Here is a 24894-nt window from a genome sequence, read left to right as displayed (position 1 = left end):
ACCACACACACACACATTGAATAGAACTTGGACATCCAAGAGCGGCAGGAAGCTAAATTCATGATGATACACCCATGCCTTTGATTTAGTTTCTCCTAATGTTTCTTTTAATTAGGATCTGCTCGAATGGGGTTCTTCAGGCAATTTCACATTCACCAGTTGTATCATAAAGGACTGCTTCTTTAATAAAAGAGAAGGTAGGATGCTTCACCAGTTTCCCCCATGAGACTGTGAGATGAGTCTGCTTGTCTTTGGAAGTCAGAGCTTTTGCATTGTTCTCTTGGTTCCCTGAGTTGTAAGGTACTGTTTCACATATAGCAGTGATCATTAGAAATGCTTTGCTTGAAGAGCAGGGTGTGTTGAATACTTGATAGGAGATGAATTTCCTGACAGCTGGACCATATCTAGTGCTCTGTACTTGACTCTAAACTGGGAATCAACCTTGCTCTATTTGGGATGTCCTGGGATGGAATGAGATCTACTTTGGATGTAGTAAGAATTACGAACTACACTTTAGTTCATTTTCCACTGGTTTAAGGCATATGGAGGACATCTCTTGTATACTAGTTAACATTTAAGAGACTAAGAATAAAATTATGAGCCAAAGCAGATAAAGTTGCAGCCTTTGTGCAACTCACAGGCTATTGGGGGGCAAGACTGATATTGACAGAACAATGACCCAAACAACTCTATACAATTACAATGAACCAGTTCCATGAGTAAAAGAGACATATTGTCAAAGGAAGTAATTGAGAATTTAACCCTGACAGAGAGATTCAAAAAAGGCTTTCTTAAATAAGTGATGCTGAGACTAAGAGCTGTGGGTTGAGTAAGAGACAAACGACACAACAAAACATCGATAATGTCACGCCTGAGGCCCTTAAAGAAGATCTGTGTGGGTGATTTGCAGAGCAAGGTAGAATGTAAGGGGCTGGAGAAATAAGCAGGTGGGAGGCCATTTGTAACTCTGGATGTATTGTAATGAGTTTTATAAATGTGTACACCATGGTAGGAAGTCATTAGATGACTGATGGTATGGGCTAGCACTTCTTATGGCTGTATAACAAATCACCACACGTATAGCAGCAAGAGCCAACACACATTAATAGCCTTGGAGTTTCTATGGGTCAGGAGTCCATGCATGGTTTAGTTAGATCTTTGCTAAGTAGCTCACAGATTTGGTTGCTATCAAGATATGGTCTGGGGGAAAAAAATCACTTTCAAGCTCTTTCGGGTTATTGGCAGAATTTATATCCTTTAGTTACAGGTCTGAGGTGTCCAGCTTCTTCTAGACTGTCAGCTAGTTGCTTCCCTTGGGTCCTAGAGCCCACTGGCAATTATAAGTTACATCACCCTTAGCACAAATATTCAGCACAGAGTTGTTTTCTTTTCCAAGGCAAGGAAGAGCATCTCTGCCTCGTCAGTCTGCTAACATGGGGTCTTGAAGAATGCAATATAATTATGAATGACATCCATTACATGTGATGTAGTTCTTTGGTTAGAAGCAAGTCACAGGTCCTACTTGTCACTCAAGGAAAGAGAAGTAGAATGGGGCTAAGCCATTTGGGGGGGTCACCTTAGAGTGAATCTATAGCAGCAGGAGTGAGGGAGATGACATGATCAGATCTGATGAGCAGAGAACACACTCAAATCATGATGGGAAATGATAGTTTAACATAAGGTAGTGTCAGTGGATATAGAATGGTAGACACATATTGAGAAACATTTTAGAGTTAAAAAATTGATGGACCGTGATGACAGGTTGCACTTAAGGGGCAAGGAAGAGAGAGATAATCAGAAATATTAATGAGTTTCTGGCAAATAAGTAGCTCAGTGAAAGTCAACATTGTCAGTTATTAAGAAACATTGGGGAACTTTAAAAAGATACTTGCTCCAGATCCTGACCCTGGATAACGAAACCATATGTGTGTGTGTGTGTGTGTGTGTGTATATATATATATATATATATATATATATATATATATATATATAAGATTGAGGAACAGATTAATTATTTTGCCCCTCACTATGACAGGAAACCACATGACACTATGAAGTAGTTTAGGGTATGTTAAATTTGAGAATATTTCTAAGGTGTCCTCTTAATATATACAATTAAAGAACACAAAATTTACTTGAGTACAGGAGACATGCTAGGGCAAAAGGCACTCTGCCTTCTCTGTGTTATCCAACAAACAGCACAGAAAGGTCTGCAGGGTAGCATATGAGTTCATATGTACTAGCGGCATTCTGAAACCATGAATGCTGTAGATGCCTCCTAGGGAAAGAGCTTACAGTGACTAACAAGAGCTGAGCTTTGAGGAACAGCATCACTTACTGATTTGATATGGTATGAGACAAGAAATAGCCATAGAGAAACCAGACCACTCCCCACCACACACCTCACAAAAGCAGTATGTGGCAATAAGACAAGAGAAAAAGAAGTTTCAAAATAAAGATGATAGATAATTATGGAAAATGAACTCATACAGTTAAGCTGAGATTGCTAAAATGTGTGATCCCCTCCCTACTAAAGAGAATTAGGAAGCTCCCAGCTACCTTTAACTGAACCTCAGACAAAGATGTAGAGTGTTTTTCTCATAGCAAAAGTAATGATCATGAAATATTGGAAAAAATGAGGAAACAGATTAAGTGAGATAAAGGGAATTTTAATTACTTCATATACTTAACAATTATAAGAATTACAAGTGATGTGTGGGGGATGATGTGTGTATCTTTTTCCATTGGATTATTTTTTCTCAACATATATAGAGTTTTTAGTGGTGAGAAAATTGTTCAGTATACATTACTTTTAATATAATAATAGCACACATGCTGTTTTCATAACATGTTTCCTTAAACTCATTTATCCTCAATAATGTTCTGTTTCATTAAATATTCTTGAATAAAAATACTTTTAAATGATTGTATTTTACTGGATTGTATAACTATATTATAATTTGCTCAAGGAGTCACTATTATTGGACATTTAGACTATTTTGAACTTCCCCATATTATAAAGTCATTAAGTAAAATATAAATAGATTTTGTGATATTGGAAGGGTGAACAAATGCCATTGCTTTCTTCATTTCCACCTTGGAGATCCACCGGAGAAATGAGACACAAGGAAAGATGAGCTTCATCGTCGAAAGAACGAGCACAGAATGTGACCCAGATCTAGAACAAATTCAGGACCAGAGAAATGAGGCTTCCTGTTGCTACCCTGCAGACCTTTCCCAGCACAGCAAAGGCAGAGCTTTCTGTGCTGTTTGTTGGATAACACAGAGAAGGCAGAGTGCCCATCTTTTGCAGACAGACAGATGTCAAGGAGAAAGAAGTCCAGAATGAGCAGGGCTAGATGAGGTCTATTCCTTCAGACTCAGTACAATCTTATCTCTTGGTGACCAAAGGCACAGGAGAATATTGCCGTTTATGAACATGTCCATATGTGGTACATAGTTAGCCTTCAAGATGCCCTTCAATGATGCCTAGTCCCTGATACTCATGCCCTCTCAAACAGAGCAGCATTTATTTGTGTAAACAATGAATGGAACAAAAAGGATGGAGTATCACTTCGAGGCTAAATCCTAAACATGACTGTGATTCTACAGTGCTGTTTCTGGGGAAACTTTGCCATGGAGGAAGCCAGACTCCACTTTGTGAGAAACCTCAAAGATGCCCAGTAGAAAGGTGCATGTGAAGAGGAACACAACCCTTCTATCAACATTCAGCATCAACTCACCATGTACCACTAATCTATGAATCCTTCCTTCCCCAGTCAAACCCTCAAATGACCACACCCCATCATGACTGCAATCCCCTGAAAGACCTAGAGCCAGGACTTCCTAAAGTTTTCACCCTAAAGATTCTGTGAGAAAGACAATAACCCTTAACTATTGTTTCCAGCTGCTGGAGCTTGGGGTAGCTTGTTAAACAGCAATGATTTATGATGAATAGTCTATGCTTCAGAGACATATTGTCGTTTTTTCTTCCCTAGTACCAATCAGCAAACATTTTTGTAGCCAAATCTTCAAGCTCACAGTCAAATTAGGGTAAAAAAAAGTGCAGGATCCTGGTGTCATGTGGTTGAATCTTCCATACATTATTTCTTTCAGATGTCATAGCATTAGCCTTAAAGCTATGTTATCACCATCCTTGGCTTACCCACACACTTGCCAGAGAGCAGTGTCATTACTGTCTGTGTGGAGATAAATGAGTCAAGAGTGGCAAAAGATCAATGATAAAGGCCTCCAAAGCTGGTAGGAAGCACAAAGGACTTTGGGCATGTGCTGACACTTGGGGGAACATTTTTGTAAACAGATGAGAAAAAGGTATATTACAGATGCCTAGTGTGCCTGCATTGGCTGGATACAGGGCTTCATACAGTGATGGTTATATTTGGTGTGAGGAGATAGAAACACATGGATGGTTGAGAATTCAATCCATATCTAAGAGACATGTGGAGAAAAGAGAAAAGAGGCAGGAACAAAAGAAACAAAGAGCCCAAAGCAATAGTTAATACCTGTGATGTTAGAGAGCTAGAGGAAGACAACAAGGGCCACAGGAGAAAGAGAATTCAGTGAACAATCCCACCTGCAGCAAACTGCTCTTGTTTATGGGTAGGAAGCTATAAAGTTCCAACAGTTGCAGCATCATGCATTTCAAAGGTTTATTTTTAGACTGCTCCTGATAATGCCCTAGGAGCTGCTAGATCTGAATTAAAAACTCTATGTTTCTTCCTCCCTACCCCTTTTCTAAATAAAGAGTTATTGATTGACTAATGGCCTTCATATCCTGCTGCAAATAGCCCCTAAAGAAGAAGAGACATGGTTACCCAGAGCCCAAGTGGCTAACGACTTGGAAGAAAAAACAAGATTGTACACAGACAGACTGTGAGATACCTTCGAGCCTAAGGAAGAAGGTGATTGTGGAGGGCAAAGACAAGCATTTAAGGGGAGAGAGTTAAGCTGCTGGAAATAAGGAAGGTTATAAGGCATCCTTACACTGTAAGGATGTAAGGCACATGAGCATGGGCACATGGGAAGTTCTATGTGAGTGGTAACTCTCTATTGGTATTTCTATGTGGTGCTGAATGCTTTTAATCACAGCACCCAGGAGGCAGACGTAGATGGGTGCCTGAGTTTGAGGCCAAATTGGTGTACAGAGTGAGTTCCAGGACAGCCAACAGCCAAACCTAGAAAAAAACCTGTTTGAACCTTCCCTCAAAAAGAGAGAGAGAGAGAGAGAGAGAGAGAGAGAGAGAGAGAGAGAGAGAGAGGGAGGGAGGGAGGGAGGGAGGGAGGGGAGGGGAGGGGAGGGGAGGGGAGGGGAGGGGAGGGGAAAGGAGAGGAGAAAAGAAAAAAGCAAAACAAAATCAGATTTTTTAAAAAGAGATGCTTTGTACAGACTATAATTCCAAACCCACTATCAAGTAGCTACATCAACTCACTCCTTATAACTATGCACTGGAGTCTAAACAAGGTACCTTCCTGGTCTACACATCTAGAATTTCAGCTGTTGCTTGCAGATATGGCTTTCCTGATCCTGGGATATTTCCCTGCAACATTCAGCTTTTGAAGATGCGTCCTTTCCCTGCTCCCTGAAAGGTATCGCCGTAACTTAGTTAGAACAGACTTCTAGTAACAGATATAGACATAATGCTATCAAGTTGATCAGGATGCTGAGTTTGGAGAAAGAGGCTACACAAGGCAGAACTACAGAGGCAAAGGGAGGGACAATTCAGAGGGGAGGGTCCAGCCATACTGAGAGCCACAGAATTATAGGGCAGTTTGAGAGAAGAGGTTAAGGAAAATAGAACCTAGTGACTACAACCTGGATTCCTGGCCTGGATAAAGTCCACCCTGGCAATACTGATACCCAGGGTAACTAACTTGCCCCCTAAGCAGCTCAATTTCACCAGCGATAAAACGAAAATAACTTTGGGAAACAGTGCCTATGGTTATATTAAAGACCAAAAAGAGACAATGCATCTAAAGCAGTAGGAATGATGTCCGATGCCTCATAAGTTCCTGGGTAAATAGTATTTCTCAGTGAATAATACCCACAGAGAGTAAAACAGTTTCCTAGTTTGGTGATGAGACAGTTGCCATCAGTTTCGCCAAAGTCAAGGTGCACGATGTTTATGTTTATGGGATGCACGATGGGTGGCAGATACTGCTACATATGTGTAAATTCAAGGACAGTATTCAGAGGGAATGGGAGGGGAGGTAGTTTTGAGTTGCACAGGACTCCATCCAAGAGGAATGGAAGGGAAGAGAGGTATGTTAAGAATTGTGCTCTGTTCCCCCTCCCTCTGATCACTGGTAACAGTTTGCCCACCAAATGCTGATAATTGTTCTTCAAAGAAATCATGCCTTGTGGCTGATGTACCATACATTATTCTCAGGCTATTATTCCTCCACTATTACATTATACCATCACAGGTTCAAATCCCAGCCAATTGCTACCTCAGGGGACACTACTATTGGAATGTACTGATGACATCCAGATATGTTCATGGCCAAACAAATTTACCTTTATTATTTCTTTACCTTGTGTTTGTTTCCTTTTCTTTGCAAATCTACTGCCTCACTCAGAGACAGCTGCTACCATTTTGGGATTGGAAGATAAAAAGTAGGAAGTAGCATAGCCCCTTGTATGTAGTTAAAGACTGTGTTCATCTCAGCGGTATCCAATATCATTCACATTGACTACAGTAAGAGTGACACCCTCTAGTGTTGTGAAGAGAAACTGCACCCCTTATGCTATGGCCCTGTAGTAGAAATGAGCCTTGTAAGTGAAGACATTAAAAAAAAAAAATCAACAACAGAATTGAGAGCATCTTTAATTGAAATTTCCAGGGACAACAAGCACAGAAGGCATATGTGTAATTGCTCCCAAGGCCCAGCACACCAGCTGGGATGTCAGGAGGGCAGTTACAGCCTTCGGGCAGCTCATTAGGGCAGAGCAAGGATGGATGGAGAAAACAGAAGCCATGTCCTGATGAGTCATCGGTGTCCTTTCCAGGATCTGCCTGGGCATCCCCATGGGCCTTCTGGCCAAGGACTGACTAAGCACAGGGATGTAGAGTTGGCAGAACGTCAAAGGCTGTGGGGGCCCAGTGATAGCCCAGGGAGAGACATTTGTGAATGAGTGTGATGGAGTGTCTCTGTTTGTTTACACTCAACCCAGATCTGTTTCACATACGCGGAGCAAACAAGTGTGAGAGCCTGTGATGGTTAAAACGGAAGATTGTCTGGCCAGCTGCTCAGGTTGGTGGCCGAGCTTCTCCAGTGTGAACAGCGAGGCTCACGTCTTGCCAAGAGCCCTACAGATGACAGACCAACATTTTAATACTCATCTCTCCTTTATTTTTTTAATTAGAAAAAAGTCCCTTTTATCTGATCACAAAAAAAACCCAATGCATTATGCTATTGAAAATGTGAGACTATACAAAATAACAGAAAATAATAATTTCAGCATTTGGCAACAATCATGCACCTATATTCATTTATGGTACTTTCCTCTATAAGGTGCCCAGGCTTTTGTAGACATGATCTGGTTCATTCTGCCATGCTGGTCTGTGAAGATAGCTGAAAGAGAGTCGTGCATCTTCTAATTATCAACATAGGAAAGAAGTGAAAATAGCTCAGGCTTGTTTTGCCCAGTGGTGATACCCTGCTGTGTATTACAATTATCTACCTAAGTTCTGAATCAGAGGCCATCATGATTTTAGTAGGTGGGGCTAACCTAGCAATATGGATGTGAAAGGTCTGGTGTTGGGACTTTTGATCTCTTCACTTATGTGGAATTGCCCTCCATTCCAAGTCTGTATGCTTAAGGCAGCAAAATGTAATGTAATCATGCCTCATAAAGATATTGTAGTCTGAATATGTCATGGGTAGTTCTATGACTGCCATGTTACTGATAGGAGTTAGTGGCTCCTCTCAGGTGGCCCAAGGTGTTTGTCTTATTACCTGTAATGTTAACTTTGACCCATGACATGTTATGTTGACTGCTCTCTGGATTCTGAGGGAGATACTTTGAAATTAGGAAACATCTCACCATCAACCTGATCAACATTTATCACCTTGGCTTAGCACTGGCCTGTTTCTAGCTTGAATGGACTATCACTGTGATGAGTTATCGTTGATGATTGTCAAATGACTTTCTGAATCCATCATTTGTTCTTCATTTGTTAGTTGGCAAGTTATATAAGAAAAACATTTCTCCTCTTCATCACATTTTTCCCTATTTCCTTCCTTCCTACCTACCTACCTACCTACCTACCTACCTACCTACCTACCTATCGGTATCTGCACAGACAAAAGGACAGACAGGACAGATGAGATAGATGGTAGAGAAATGGAGGGACCTTATAGATTTATACCTCATTCACTGGAGTGGACCCTGCTTTTCTTGTCCTGGAGGTCATAGAAGCAGGCTTGTCAAGGTAGTTCGGTGTTATTTTGACATGTGCCCATTATTCTCCAAGAATTGGTTTCTCGCTGCTGTGCTGGAGCTGTGACTTAAGCGGACCTGAGGGGAAATTTTCAGGAAATTCATATCCGGTTGGTAGCTTGGAATCAAGCACAGCAAGAGTATTTACATCATGGAAACTGGCAAGTGTCAGAATAGCTTTATCCCTCCAGATCTGGTTGTTAAAAAATTTACCAGCATATCACCATTTCTGTAACACAGTGAGGTTTCAAGCTCTTCTTATATGTTAACTGCCTAGTTTGGTAACCATTAGCTTCTCCTAGGAGTTCTAAAGCCAGGAGTGCAGAGCCAGTGAGTGTGGTACAATGATCTAAGGGGGGGAGGGGCGGGGGTAGAATAACAGACATTGTGTATGTATGTGGTGTGCCTATGGCTACAGACACTAGAAAATGGATGTATATAGATGGACACATATACATACACATATACACATACACATATACATATATGCATGCATGTCTTAATCTAAAAAGTTTCTTTTAAAAAAATATTTAGAAAAGTTAGAAAAAAGCACAGGGATTTTCTGTGCTCCCCCCCCCCCCCAGCTTCCCCTCTTGTACAACCATGGTACAATTGAAATTGGAAAACTCTCAACACTCTGAAAACAAAGGCCAGAGGGTCAAAAGTTCAAGGTCATCCTCAGCCACACAGCAAGTTTGACACCAGCTTGTCTGAAAAAATAAAATAAGACAAAATAAAAACAAAACCCTAGGAATTAGCATTCTCATTGGTACAAGCTGTTTTAGATTTTATGTTTTTCTACTCTCACCTTTCCTTTCTGTTCCAGAATCCAATTCAGAGTTCCTGTATATTTGTCCATAGGAAAACACATGTACAACTTTACATAGCCATCTATCAATTTATCCATCAATTTAGCCAAATCTTTGTCTATCTCTATGTAAAGCTAGCTCTCGTGCCTAGAATTCCAAGACTCCACCATAAGGCTTACTTAGCTTTCATTCCTCCCATAGTGAGCACTCTTCTTTGACCAAGGACGTTGGCTCTCATTTCTTCAATATTCTTCCTTACAACTAAACCTCACTTTAAGAAGGAAGGTTGCTCATTCCACTCAGCTGCCCCCTCAGACATAGCCAGGTGGCTTTAGATAAAGTCTTTCTGAATTGTCCTTGTCCTCACACAAGCCCAGTGACTGACTGACATAGGAGAAGAAAGATGAAGGGAAGGAGCAAGTTGTAAAAATGTCTTCCTGTCTTTTCACCTGATTCCCTCCACGTGTGAATCATACCTTGATGAAAATAAATTGCTTCACGTAGTTCAGAGTAGGCAGGAAGTGCTCAGTAAGTAGAGTTTTTCCATTCACTTTGTTGTTGATATTGAGGACCTGTGGAGCAGGTAACTAGAGGGTTTCGAGGACGCAATGGGGAAAACATTTGGAGACATGTACACCATTATGTATTTTAGAGACTACGATCTAGACATGCATGAATTAAGTTCCTCTAAAAGTTAGACTTGCAATTTTCAGAAATACTTCACAGTCCAAGCTCATTAGAATTCACTGATATAAAATCAGGGTTTTTAAGCTCAATGTGTATGATCCACCCACACTATCTAGTCCAACAACAACAAAATGTCTGCAGTCATAACCCAAGGGCTCTAGGAATGGAAACTCCCTTCCCTTCTCCTCAGTTGAGAACCACTGGAGCAAGTGATTGGCTGGCTTTGTCTTACATAAATTCTCTGTTTTCAATGGATTTGAGAAGCATGATCTTTGATTTTTTACACTAAAAATTCCTAATCCATTACTTCATGTTAGTTCTCAGAGATTTAGACCACAACTCACAGAAATAATTTACAATGAGGCAGAAGATCATCTTAGTTGTTATTCAGAAACCTATCAACCTGGATATCACAGAGTCATGGGAGGCCAAATTGGCGGTGTGAAAGCTTCCTGACAGGACCACAGGACTTGACCCAAGAAAAGCACAGCAAGGAAAGGCTTGGCAGCCTTGTTTTAAAAGAACTAGAAGCATTACCTCCTGGCTTTCGCTGCCTCCTCTCCTTCCGATTTTATTTCCTCCCCAAATGGAATGCTCTTCATTAAAAAAACATTAATTATCTTTTGGGTTCAAGCCTAGTCATAAATAGTTGAGTAAAAAGAGGCCATGGATTTGGAAAACAGCAAGGAGGGGTATGGCGGGGGAGGGGTTCAGAGAGAGGAGAGGGAAAGGGAGAATGATGTAATTATAATCTCAAATGTAAAAGAAATACTTACAAAAAGGAAACAGTGGTTGGATCGATGCTAGATATTATCAACTTCTCTAAGAGGAAGGAGGTTGGAAGATGGCTGCCACATCTGACAAAGGATTTGACTTGTCACAACAGTTTAGGGAAGGTGGAGCAGCCTGAGTCAGAATCAAGTTAAATTTCAGTAGAATTATTTCAGTTCTCCACTGGGGACTCTTAAACATTTTTGCTCAAGGGCCACTAGGCAACATTCAGATCACTGCAGTGTATCTAAGTTAACACTTCATATTTTGATGGGAAAAGAATTTGGTGTTAAAAAACTAGCATGGTTCAGCTTGTGAAAAACAAAAACACCAAAACCAAAACCAAAACAACAACAAAACCCACCTGCTACTTAAATCTATCAACCTTCGTTTGATCCAGGGACCCCATGGCCGAAGGAGAGAACTGACTACCAAAAGTTGTCTTTTGACCTTCACATGCCACAGGTGCACCACTTCATCCTGAGCCAATGCCTGGAATAGTGGCTTCTGGAATCTGATTTTTTTTTAAAGTGGTTTTGTTTTTTGTTTGTTTGTTTGTTTTTCCACATCCAAGATTGTGCAGGAACAAACCTTCGCCACTGATTATTGAATGAGGTTGGATATTCTTCAGGTAGCTTACCATTGTTAATTTAGCAGGTGGGCTTATATATAAGGTCTGATTGTCAACGGGAAGAAGAGTCATTTGGCTCAAGAACTAACGAGGGGGCTCATAATGGCTACGCCTATTTCCCATCAACAGGTGCTGGCAAATTACCAGGGGTAACAGGACATTCTTTTAGACTTGGTACCTGACGAGGTTTAATGCAATGTCCCAGCTGTTCTCATAAATCCCCAAGGTCATTCTTGCTATCACATTCACTTCTTCTCATTCTGCAGCAACCTTACTGGTTTCATTCCCCTTGTCTCCTCCTCCAACTCCACAGTTCCCTTTACACAAGTGCCAGTCAGAAGGGTGACAGTGAAGAGTTATAGTTGGGGTGGAGAGTAAGGGGAATGAAAAAGAAAGACGGAGGTGAATGGAAGTGGAAAAGGACTTAGACATGGGTTTCATGGACTATGCTTCCAAACGGGATAATGATTCTTTCTTGGTGTACTTATTGGCATTCATTGAGCAGCATATAGTTTATTTTAGCTTGAGTTTGTGATGTAGCATCTATATTTAATCCTGCAAGCTGTCGGGCAACTCATATATTTACAAACAGTCCCAGAAACAATGTGTTTGCTGGTCACATCTGTATCTCTAACGTCTTGGAGCTCTGTGTTGTTTGGCACAGCTCAGGGCATTATCGTTTTACATTCTGGTCAGTGCCAAGGCCCAAGTAGGGCAGGTCTTGGGCTAAGAGTTCAGATTCAATGACAGGTCTGGCAGAAAGCCAATAGCAGGGGATGTATTGAGAACTTAAGGTCAGGATGGAGAGTTGATAGTCAGCCTCACCTCGGTACTGCGGCTGGCATAGTGATGAGAGATTTCTGTGTGCTTGGCTTGAGTTTATTTTGGCTTTGCAAGCCTCCAAGTGCTCTATGTGTTTGCAGAAGCTCTGCTGGAAAGGATCTGGGGCTTAAGCAATGAGAGCTGGATTGGTGGAAGGAAGCACAGAGAGTTGGGTGGTGGAGATGGCCTCTCCTTGAAATATGGAGACAGCTGTTGGCAAAAGTGTGGAGTGGGTAACAAAGCTGTACTGTGTACCAGGGAAGGAATTTGGACATGCCTAAAGAAAGGTGTCAAAAGGCATCATTCCATGAGTTTTGGTAGCAGAAAGCCTAGCCTATTGTCTAGAATACTGGAAGATGAACTCCAGGTTACAGGGAAGCTCAGAATAATGCAGAGTGTGAGAAGTTTTACTTTACAAGTGAAGTAAAGGAACTAATCACTTGAGACACAGGGATTAGCAAGAATTGTAAGCCTCTTGTTCCTCGCAGAACCTTGCTAAGATTGGATCCTGAAGGAGAGAGACAGGAAATTGTGGGTACATGCTCAGTTGGGCATAAGACTATGAGCATAAAATAATAATTTATTGTTTTTATTTATGTGTATGTGCCTACATGAGTTGTTGTGCACCATGTATATGAAGTATCCATAGAGACCAAAGTGCATTAAGTCCCTTGAAACCGAAGTTATAGGCAGTTGCAAATCACCTTATATGGCACGCTGAGACTGGATCTGGAGCCTCTGCATGAGTAGTTAGTGAGCTCTCTGAACTGCTGGCTGGTCACCCCAGCCCTTGACTTTAAGGCTTTTGAGCAATGGTTCTCAAGTTATATGTCTTTACCCCTAAAAGGTATTGCATATCAGGCATCCAGTATATCAGATATTTACATTGTTATTCATATCAGTAGAAAAATAAGTTATATAGTAGCAATGAAATGATCTTATGATTGGGTGTCACCAAAGCATGGAAGACTTTATTAAAGATACACAGCATTAGGAAGGTTGAGAAACACTGTTTTGGGAGAAGCTTACATGAGTGATCACTGTGTTCTAACAAGCCATGCAGAGAGGAAGTTGAAGAGAAGCCAACAGCTCCAAAGAAGCAAGAGGACTTAAGTATCTTTAGCAAATCTGGAAGCGCAGTGCTTGCTTTCTCTGCTTTTGTCCTTGTAGAGTTTAGATGATTCCTTGGCTCACAACACTGTTTTTCAGTGACATTGACCAAAAGAGGTCTAGACTCACCTCTCTGCACCTACACCTCCTGTCTTGAGTCTGTAGCGTTTATGCTTGGAGGCATTCAAAAGGCACTAGGATTTCCTCGGGAGAATATTACTGGGCTTCTGAATTTTGTCCTCTGTAAAATATATGCAATACAGATGATTCTTGGCTTTTGATGGAATTATGTAGAGATAAACCTACTGTAAATTGAAATTATTGAAAATGCGGTTGATACACTAATACCTAAATGGAACGTCACAACCTGCCACCTAAGAGCAGGGTGAGTATGACTGGTTCCCTCTGGTGATCATGTGTCTATGTGGAAGCTGCCCTTCCCTGCTGCTGTCCAGCACCACAGTAAAGCCAAATCCTTTAGTTTGTGCCACTGTGGGGTCAGAGGTCCTCTGAACCCGCATCAACCTTACAGCGGTTTGTGAGCTTCTGAAGAGTTAATGTAGGACAAGTGTTTAGCTCAGTGATTGGTCCGTAGTAACAATAACTGAACATACTTGGAGGGATTCTAGCAACAGCTCCAGGACTCACAGGTTTTAGGCGTTGAATATTTCAGTTTGTCTCTGACACAGGTAAGACAGAATCAGAGCACGCTCCAGTTTCAACATTGGACCTGGGTTTGTTTCATTCCTGAAGCAGCAGTGCAGCCTTGGAGTACTCCTTCCACTCCCGAGGCTGTGGTTTTCTCCTCAGCAGAACCGTGTGAGGGGTGTCCATCACTGGCTCTCAGCTGTGTCCAAATCTATTAGAGAGCTTTTCAAATTATGCTGAAATATAATATACTCCAACTGAAGATATTTCCCTCCCTTCTGTCCTTCCTTCCCTATTTATATTCCTCTCCTCACAGTCTCCTAGGACATGGAGTATAGCTAGCTACCCATGGCTGCTCAGAGTCACCGGGTCAGAAGAAATCTGTAATCGGCACTGAGCCTACCTTTGAGAGGCTTCTTGGAGGAAATGGTTCTGAAAGGTGTGGTGGACATGGAAGCTAAGAAGCAGCGGTGCAGTGACAGGGCACAGTATTTGAGGGACTTGAGAATGAGGGCCATATTTCCCTGGACTGAGACTCAAGGCCTCTGCTGCAACTACTGAGTACTGTGAGCCAGATCGAGGGCACCTCTAAGTCCGGAAGGATTGCTAATTGATCATGTAAACACAAATGCAAGGTTTAGATTACCTGTGCTGCCTTCCTACTTATAAACAACCAGAAAACTATGAGAGAGAGAGAGAGAGAGAGAGAGAGAGAGAGAGAGAGAGAGAGAGAGAGAGAGAGGAGGGAGGAGGGAAAGAAGAGGAGAGGAGAGGAGAGGAGAGGAGAGGAGAGGAGAGGAGAGGAGAGGAGAGGAGAGGAGAGGAGAGGAGAGGAGAGGAGAGGAGAGGAGAGGAGAGGAGAGGAGAGGAGAGGAGAGGAGAGGAGAGGAGAGGAGAGGAGAGGAGAGGAGAGGAGAGGAGAGAAGAGAAGAGAAGAGAAGAGAAGAGAAGAGAAGAGAAGAGAAGAGAAGAGAAGAGAAGAGAAGAGAAGAGAAGAGAAGAGAAGAGAAGAGAAGAGAATCCATATTTAGTGAAGGGTGTCTATGGACTGTTTCTTACATTAATAACTTGTGATACAGCAATAGAAAATATGTGAACACACACACATACAAAGGCAGCAGAAGTCACACTTTTTAAGCACTTCAAAACCCCTGAGCTGTATGTAGTATAGCTGTTATATTATAATCCGTCTTCTCTCTAGAGACCAGGTCTTATGCAGCCCTGCCTGGATGGAACTCACTATGGAAGCCAGGCTAGGTTTCTGCTTCACAGAGATCTGCCTGCCTCGGCCTCCCAGTGCTGGGATGGAGGGGGTGAGATCTGCCTGCCTCGGCCTCCCAGTGCTGGGATGGAGGGGGTGAGATCTGCCTGCCTCGGCCTCCCAGTGCTGGGATGGAGGGGGTGAGATCTGCCTGCCTCGGCCTCCCAAGTGCTGGGATGGAGGGGTGTGCCACCACGCCCAGCTTCTATTGTCCTTTTCTTGAAGTCTACTCTGGGAGCCATTTCTCTTTGGAATGACTCACTGAGAGATCTCAGGATCTGTAAGAGGAAGGCAAATTGGTTTGTAGGGGGTAATAAGAGCTGCCTAGGATTTTTAAATGAGGAAAGAGATGGAAAGGTTTCTAGCAATATGGCTTTGATCCATAAAGAGATGAGGTTTTAAAGGATCAAGGCATACAACTTTTGATTAAATCCATCTGATCAGCAGTGCCCCCTTTGTCTTTTCTGGTGAGCCTTTCTGACCTCAGGAGAGGATGTGGACTATGCTCTCTGACCCCAGCATTATCATGCGAGGCTCTGGATCTGACAAATCAGTTAGCTTGTCTGGCCCCGGAAAAGAGACAAGGACATCCAGAAGACAAGTATGAAGCCTTAGCAACTGACAGATGACTCTGTCCTTGACAAATGAAGCTCTAGTTGTCACAGAGAGAAGTTTATAAATTGGGAGCCTCAAGGGGATGAAGCCTACAAGGACTAAGTGCCACCGAAACCATCTGCGTGTGAGTGCTGTGGATGTGGAATTGCTTGTAAAGCTCAGTACACAATCTTCAAATTCCGACTGTGTAGACCCTGCTTAATAAGCAATTGGCTGATTGATGGACAGGGGTGAGCCACAATAAGGAGAGGTGAATTATATAGGCCTCAGAGTCACAATATCTGGGTTTTGAGTTTTGCTTCTGCCTTCTGTAGAGTGGCCTCCAGAGAACCCCTTTGCCTCTCTCAGCCTCCCCTCTTAAAGGTCTCAAATTAATGTAAGAGCATTTAGTAAACAGTAATTATGATTAGTCCCTCTCTGCATAAATAGTTATTAATATTATTGACCTGATTCTACACAGTGAGGAATATATATATCCTCATGTTGGAACTTGATTTCTGACTAGTGAGGGACATGTGATTTCCAGTGCAGCTCCCCTGGGTCGTGCCAGTCTTGGTGCTGAAACTCTAGGTCACAGATGGAACCTTGGGAGGAAAGTGGCAACAGACATGTCATAGCTGCTTGGATTCAAATGAAGGGACACTAGGAGCTAATGAAGATCTGCGAACTACAGCTAAAGGTCCTTTACTGTCTGTGCTGAGCCCATATGCCAAAAGGTACTGGTCAGCCTACCAGACGGAAGAACCCGGACCTTGATGAAAGACAATAGCATCCCTACTACCACCCATGGATGGGATGCTGTCTTGCCACTCCTTCTGCCTCTCCTTCCTTTCTAGGATAAACAGGTTTTGCATCAACATGTTGTGGATGACAGAAACAAACAACACTTCCATGAATTTTTTTTTAAACACTGACACCCTCAGACTTCTTCAAGAAAACAGCTCCTCAATAAAGTTGGCCAATTAACCACTTAAATGGCTTGAAAACTTATTTAATGTCACTGCCTAATCACTTTATGAAATGTCACTGCTCCAGCGGGCAAAATGTTCTGCTTCACCTCTCATCCCTCTTCTGCTTAGCTCTTCCTGCAGCACAGCCCCCCTAGCTCCTGTGCCCCTTCTGTTTGCATAGAATTGTGGAGCTGCGGTGTTGAGCAGGATTGTGGGGATCATTTATCCTCATAAATCATTTCACAGAAGGCTAAGGTGAGGCTCCGACAGGAAAGTGTCTTGCCTCAGGGCACTAACCCGTAAGTGGCAATGCAACTCCTTCCTATAGCTATAAGTCATAGGACTGGGGTGGTCACACTTAGGCAGACTTGGATCTGCAACTGAAGGAGGCCACCTTCTCCACTGCACCGATCCACTCAGCCTTACGGCTCTCCTCTGTTTAAAAAGGTAATTTTATTATCCATGCTTCATAAGCAGTAGCTATCACATACATATTAACTAATTTGTATGGTATTTGCTAATATATTTAAAATTAACAGCTTTATTAATCAAACTACTACCCTCACACTTATAACCTAGCTATACACTTAACCCCTCCAGGATGCAATACCTCCTCTTCGGTAATTGTCTTTTACCATTTGTTTGTTGGTTGGTTGGTTTGTGCTGAGGACTTAACACAAAGCCCCACACATCCCAAGCCGCTGCTCAGCCACTGAGTTTTACCTCCCGCTCCATAATAATTTTCATTCAATTTTCTGTATCGTCTACTTCTTTTGCCAAGACTTGACAGTAGCAGCTAGGCCATAAATTGTAATTGTGCCTTTATTCTGAAGCACCAAGCACATATGGAGACAGAAAACAAGAGAACTGGAAAGCAACTCAGATCTTTTCAGCTGGGCAGTAACCTCAGCGTAGTGGTGACGTGCGTGATTCTTGTGTTACCATCTTGAAGATAGCACTGGCTACTTCTCATACAACCTCCCCTTATACTTGATTTTCTCTATTGGCAAAACCATGACCCATTTAATTCATGGCTTAAAGGACAGATTTAAGCTTATATACTCAGACAAGAAAAAACTACAGCTTGTTAAACTTGTACCTTTGGTGCAAAGCCAAATTATCTGTCTGGGTATAAGACTGCCTTAAGTGTGGAGGCCAAAGGAAAGTATTCATCTTTCTCAGGTAAACCCTAACACTTTTCCTGAAGGGGCTAGCATGACCCCTGTATCCCCATCCTCACAGGTAACATGGAGGCTGCTCAGATGCTCGGCTTTTGAAGGCATGATGGAAAAGGCACTAATTGTTATCTATCGCTGCTTATTAATAGTGCCTCCAAAAGCTGTGAGAATTTAGACAGTCAAGATTTGCTTGATAGATTGCGTTACAAAATATTCAGTGATAGTATTGTGAAGAATAAACAGAAAGTGGCCAAAAGCTATTCTCTCTCTTCAAAAGCCCGATTTTCATACAACTGTCAACCAGCAATTTAGCTTGTCTTAAAAAAAAAAAAGAGGAAGTTTTAAAACCCATTTAAGAATCTTCTTTTTTAAAAGAGACTTTTTAGTCAAAATGTCTTCAGATCCCCAGGAAAACCAATGAAGCAGAAAGCCTGTGATTCCTGGGCCAGGTTTTTCTGGGGAATGGGGAGCCCTGAATTCAGGCATTCTTGCTGCGCTCAGCAGACATTGCCCAGCAATCAAAATCACTTGACTCCAAAGCTGCTATTCCTATAACAGGCAGGTTCCAGATCATTGTGAGCTTTGAAAAAGTATAATTACAAACAGAGCTGACACAAAGAATGCTTAACATAGTTGGATTCTTTCAAACAGTTTTTCCAGTAGGTGCTCACCTGTCCTGAGGAAACTCTCATGAGGCAGGTGGGGTGGTGGCTACCATGACTTAGATAGGATACACAGGCACCAGTCTGTCACGAGGCCAGGTGGCTGCACCAGACTGTGTCTTGTCTCAATCTTACAGTGACTCTGATGAAATACTTGGAATTTGATGCAGCTCATACAATTGAGGACTGAAGATACATCCGACAGGATGACGAAAATGTACACATGGCCTTAGATGGGAGAGACGATCAATACTGCTCTGTTCCAGAAACTGTCATGGTTGCCTCTTTTTTCCTCCCAGAATAACATCCTGATTTTCTCAAGAAAGCATGAAGACCCTTGGCAGGATAGGAGAAGTTGCAGTAGCTTCTTGTGTTTGCTTTGCTTTCCTATGGCCATGTAACAAACTTTGTATCATCTAAAGTAATTCAAATCTATTACCTCACAGTATTGCATATATGGAGACACACGTGGAGAGAACAGAGAACAGGTGCCGTCTGCCTTTTTTCCTCTTCTTTTTTTTTTTTTTCTCTTGAGGCAGATGTTTTCACTGGAATTCACCAGGAAGCTAGGGGGGAGTCCTACCAGCCAGGCTCAGGGATCTGCCTGTCCCCCCAGTGTCCTGACTTTAATAAGTACACACCAGTGCGTCCGGGGTTTTCTGTGTAGCTGCTTTAAGTGGCTTGTAAGGACACCATTTAGGGCCTTGTACTTACAAGGTAAGTGCTTCACTGTCTGGGCTGGCTCCCCAGCCCTCTCTCATAGCTTTAGTGACCCAGAAGCCTGGAACCAAGAGAGTTGGTCCTTTGCTCCAGTGTTCAGGAGTCTGAAATCAATGTGCTGGACATGGAAACCAATCTTTGTGGAGTGCAAAGTTCTCTTCCACCACATCTGTTCCCTTGCCATTATATAATGGAAGTTCCCATGCCCTTCCTAGTGGCTGGCTACAAATTGCTCTCAAGTTTAGATGATTCTTCTGGTTTCCTCCTCTGTGGCTTTCATAAGCAGTTCACAGCATGGCTATTTGCTCTATGTTGGGTCAGCTGTTTTCTTCTAAAGACTCACGTGGGACATCATCCAAAGTTAACCACAAGTCTTAGTTTCCACCATCATTGAAGCAACTGTCTGGACTTCAGCTTCTACATTCTTCAGTTTTTAACTCAAAGTCAAAGACTAGAACCTGAGAGGCCATCTTACTCACAGGCCCTGTACATGCTCAAGGGGGCAGAACTATGGAGAACATGTCTCTAGGGCTTTGAGGGAGGGGTCACTTTAGGACCCTCCTTCCCATGAGCCTTTCCCAGTGCTTGTGCATTTCTACCTTACTTGTGTAGTATGCTGGCCTCGTCTGTCAAGGAGTCGCGGTTTCCCTTAATGAACGAACTTCCTACCCCTCCATCAATTCGTCTTTAAGAGACACAGCAATATTTTATAACAGGAATGAATTGCTAATGGTAGAGCTTCAGGTACGGCAATAAGCACCTGCTCACATATTGTCGGTTCTTAGCATAATGTCTGCCACTTAGGAGTTCTCATTTATCTTTCTTCAATGGATGAATACTGGAGTGATTAAATGAGAAATATTTTGGGCATCCTCATCAAATTGTTTCAGTATAAAAATTGTCTACTCCTTCCACATGCAGCAATGATCCCTCCTTTTAGTTTGAAATCACTTTTCTTTTCCTGGCAATGCAAGCTTATTTAAAAAAAGAAAAATTGGGGGATTTTCCTTCTATGATTCTACTTTTTTTTATAGTTAACTTTTTAATCTACATGGAGCTAAGTTCTCAATGTTATGTATAAAGTATTCCATTCTTGTTCTCACCCAGTTAGTCTGTGATGGCTTTGTTTTTAGACATGAAGGGCTCACTGGGTGGGGTTTTGAGTTCTTCTGCTTCATTGATCAACCTGTTCGATTATGAATCAGCATCATCTGATTTATTTTAATTATGTGATCGTGATCATGTTTTAGGCTTTGAAGAGGCAGGCATGTTGTTATTCTTTCCCCAGCTTGGCTGGTTAAGCTGGGGCAGTGTCTCTCACCCCTACTCAAGCTCCCGAACAGCACAGCATTCTTTGGCAAGCAGCCAGATCAAGGTCTCCTTGTTGCCTGTTTTCCTAACTGAACTCCTCTGGCTCCTATCATAATAGACTTTGCAGTTATAATGTCTACTTAACAAACCTTAAGAATGGGGACAATTTCTAAGCAGCTCTCGGCTCTCAGCACCCAGCTACAAATCAGTAACCACAAGGAAGATTGAAGGTTGTCTGAATGCCCAGACTTGCAAGCTTCTTTCTGTCCTTCCATCCTTACATATAGCGAGCGACCGTGAAAAGCATCCTGCACCAATACTCAAGCCTCTATCTCTCAGGCTCAGTATAACTTTGGAGCTGGGACTCCCAGGATTCTCACTTACCTCCAGCAGACCCTTTGAGGTCCTCTGGATTAGTGAGCTAATGTACCTCAGAGTGCTCCTGGCGGTGACTCTGGAAGGAGGCATGATGTACTGAAGCCCTCTTGGCACACCCCTGCAAGAGAGTGAAAGCCCTCTTGGCACACCCCTGCAAGAGAGTGAAAGTTCAGAGAATTGTCACATCTGCCTCACCCCCAAGGCATCCTATCTCTAGGCTTTGGCAGCCAGAGACAATCCTCAGACCATGAATTACAGGTACTGGGTGTTGGAAGATGTTCTGGCACATGCTGGAGTGGTGTTGGCGAGAGCCACGCACAGAGCTCTGACAGCATGTGCTAGAAATTAAAGATTGGAGAAATGGCAGCCATTCCAGGAAACTGCACAGTGTTGAATGATTCCTTGCATCTAGAGGTTGAGAAAGGTGACTAGTTGTGCTTAGACAACGTGTAGACACTGGAAATCAGAGGCCTGTGATGAGTCACAAGGCAGTCAGGAAGAGAGAAGGACAGAAGCAGCCTTATTGTGGGCATCTCCCCTCAAACTCAGAGAATGCAGGGAATATACTCATTCCCTCCTTCAAGACAGATGTCTGCCTGCATGCTTTGTACACTCGTGAGCTGAATGAGCAGGGTAAAAGAAAGAGGGGGTGCTCTGTCTGGTGAAGAGAGGAGTTCCATGGACTCTTGGCATGTGATCTCCTCTGATCCCCTATTCTGACTTGATCAGCATATCACCCTCGATAAAAGAATAGATTAGATGCTCTAGCTATAAGTCTTCTCCTAGCCAAGTGCCAAGCTTGGGAAAGCAACACTCAGTCTATAAGGCAATTACAGAAATATGTTGATATGTTTGTGGGAGCCCATGTAGGAAAGGCACTGGGATTCATACCCCCTGAGCTTAAATGCTATTCTTTCTTCTTCATGGCTGGAAGGACATACTTCATTGTATTGACCTGAACCCCTTTTTCTCATCTGGAAGATGCTGACAGTGGTGTTTCCTCATAAGTTTGTGTCTAAAGAAATAAAATCATACATTCTGAGCCCTCAGCTCAATGCCTGAGGGCATCAGTTGGTTGCACTACCACACTAGTAGAGAGGAATTCCCCTCCAGTTATATGGATGATGCCCTCAGACAGGATATGGCCCTGTACCCATCTCACATCTCTTTGTACTTTTCTAGTTTGGCGCCCTGGAGGAGCAGCACGGAGTGGGAGAGCTTGGCGAGAGAATGAAGACACTAACCGCCTGGGAGAAGCATGAGGTGGCCGTGCAGCTCTTGGTTTAGAGGGCTTTGGCCGGAGGCCGCCCCATGGGCAGTCCTGCTGGCGCTAGGCGTGCCCGGGTGGGTGCTGGCTGTCTCGGCCACGGTGGCCGCTGTGGTCCCGGAACAGCATGTCTCCTCAGCTGGCCAGGCTCCCCTGGACTGGCTGCTCACAGACCGAGGCCCCTTCCACCGAGCCCAGGAGTATGCTGACTTCATGGAGCGTTACCGCCAGGGGTTCACCACCAGATACAGGATCTACAGGTGAGTGGAGTCTACAGCGTTCAGACAAGGCTGTGTACAGCGGGTGTGTCAAGCCTTAAACCCTAAACTAATCAGAATGCCCTCAAGTTGAACTGCAGGTGAAATATAGAGAAACATCAGGTAGCCTGTCCCGTGTGTGTTTTGTGTTGTTTTGTTTGTTTGTTTTTGTTGTTGCTTTTGTTTTTTTTTTGTTTGTTTGTTTTTGAAAGAAGAAAACACATACAAACTAGAAAACCTGCTGACGCCTCCTGGGGACTTAGCAAAAGGGTTTCTATTTATAGATTGTTCTGCTTATAAATTGAGGACAAATTCAGCAGCATGCTGACAGCATGTGGCCCAGGCTGCTGGAGGAGGCCAGAGTCAAATGCTGGGCCCAACTTTAAGTAATGGGTTAGGGACTTTTGTGAATTGTAATTACTTAGTCATGCAAATGAAGGGAGGGAAGCTTCCCTGTTGCCTCAGAGGTCTGGGGAAACTGCTGGGTCAGGGACAAACATACCTTCACCCTTGACAACAACCCAAGCTCAGCTCACTTTGGACATAGGCAGAGGCCCATCTTTAGGAACATCTCATAAGAAAGGCAAATGGGTATGTCTGGTTAGTCCAACATATTCCTGGGTGCTAGACCATACCGCAAAAGTAGAAAGCTCCTTACCCTACTGACCCAGTAGGGCTGGGGCTCATACAAATATGTCTCTGGTTTCAAATTTCCCTTTGTCCTTTGGGAATTCTTTCCCACTCTGCCAATGCTCTCTTTTTCCTTGCTGAACTCTTTAGCATTAAAGGCACCATTAATATCCGGGAGCTTCTCTGATTTGGTGCTCTCTATTTAAGAACATTTATTTTCTAAATTAGTATGTTGACATTGTTGTCGCTACTGTTGCTGTTTTATTTTGAGACAGGGTTTTCCGTGTAACAGCCTTGTCTGACGTGGAACTCAACCACCACGCCCATTTTTTAAATCAATTTTAGTGCAGAACAATAGGAAGAAAATATGGAAACAAGAAACACGAAATCTCTCATTCTTTAACATCTAGACATTTGGTCACGTTTTTGGACATATGCATTTCTAGTTCTATGACTATACTTAAGTCTTTGGATCTCTTGCTTGGCTTAACACTTGAAATTTTAATTAATTTGTTTATATTTTTAATGATTCTCTCTGTGGTGTGGTGTGTGTGTGTGTGTGTGTGTGTGTGTGTGTGTGTGTGCATGTGTGTGTGTGGCCAGCCTCACATACCACCCCAGGCCCATGTGGAAATTAGAGGACAACTCTTAAGACTCGGTTTCCCCCTGCCTTCCTGTGTGGTCCAGGATGGGCTCAAGTCCTCAGTGCCTGTTGACTAAGATATCTCATCAGCCTTAGTCTTGGTCCTATACATGACTTAAGAAAATCGTCTTCTTATTATAAGCCTTCCTAATCTTTTAGTGACATGGAAACAGAGTCCAGAAAAGTCACATAACTTATAACAAACATACAGGTTTAACTTTCCAATAGTCAGATGTCAGAGTCTGAGTTTGTAGACTAGAATTGGAGCTATTTGAAATCATTTTATTGGGAAGGGTTTTTTTTTTCATTTTTAACATTTATAGTAACATAGTAATGTGTTTAGGCTAATATGGGGTATCAGAAACAAGGTGTAAGAAGATTATGGAATGGAAGGACAATAGAACAGACACTTAGGGAGCCCATTAACAATGATTTACAACTCCCAAACATGGACACAGAGAGGACAAGGCCAGGCAGCTAGGCAGCTGGCACACCGAGGACCTTCCTATCTTTCCTTGCTTGCTATATGTATCTCCTGTGCTTAGCCTAGGCCAGTTCTGGAAAAGGCTGCAGTGTATACCCCTTGCTTATATGATATTGGTTCTTGAATTTCTTCTAAGAATACAGAAGAGATTCCCACAGAATCACCGAGGGAGAGAGGGAACGACTTAGGCTTTGGATTAGCTAAACTAACACCTGCTCAGGCAAAAGCAGAGAAGCCAGAGTATTAACTCAACGTTCAGTAAATGTGTAAGAATCTACGCACGTGTGCCCCAAACTCTCCATAAGGTAAGTTTAGGGTGCTCTTTTTTCCTTCTTACAAAAAATTAAACCTCTATTTTTAGCAGAGAATTCATCCTGTCCAGTAAAGTGAAATCTAATTTATCTTCCACAATTAGGTGTATCTTTTTTTCTCTCTTCTTGTTAGATTCTTTTCCCCTCACTAAGCCCCAAACCCAAGTCTAGTTAGCTTAGCAGCCAGTTAACTCCTGGAAGATGGCTCAGAACTGGCCTGAGGGGAGTCTCTGAAATAACTTCTGCACTATCAACCCTCCATCAGGTAGTAATGGTTTTCTGATCATT

The 24894-nt window shown here is 42.7% G+C and overlaps 1 protein-coding gene across 2 annotated transcripts in view; it reads left to right on the top strand.

The window, feature by feature from the left end:
• The window catches only part of Brinp2 (BMP/retinoic acid inducible neural specific 2), a 103509-nt gene that overhangs the window by 32375 nt on the left and 46240 nt on the right, over positions 1–24894 (top strand). For both annotated transcript variants that reach the window (XM_085842441.1, XM_021166491.2), the window contains exon 2: positions 22197–22541. In XM_085842441.1, the coding sequence (XP_085698567.1) occupies positions 22273–22541 (269 nt within the window). In that variant the 5' untranslated portion in view covers positions 22197–22272. The remainder of the gene's footprint in view (positions 1–22196; positions 22542–24894) is intronic.

Source organism: Mus caroli, unplaced genomic scaffold, assembly GCF_978045245.1.
Source record: "Mus caroli unplaced genomic scaffold, Mus_caroli_1 scaffold_1, whole genome shotgun sequence".
In the NCBI taxonomy this organism is placed as follows: Eukaryota; Metazoa; Chordata; class Mammalia; order Rodentia; family Muridae; genus Mus; species Mus caroli.
The sequence above is the reverse complement of the archived record's forward strand: the minus strand, read 5'-3'. Positions and strand labels throughout refer to the sequence as shown.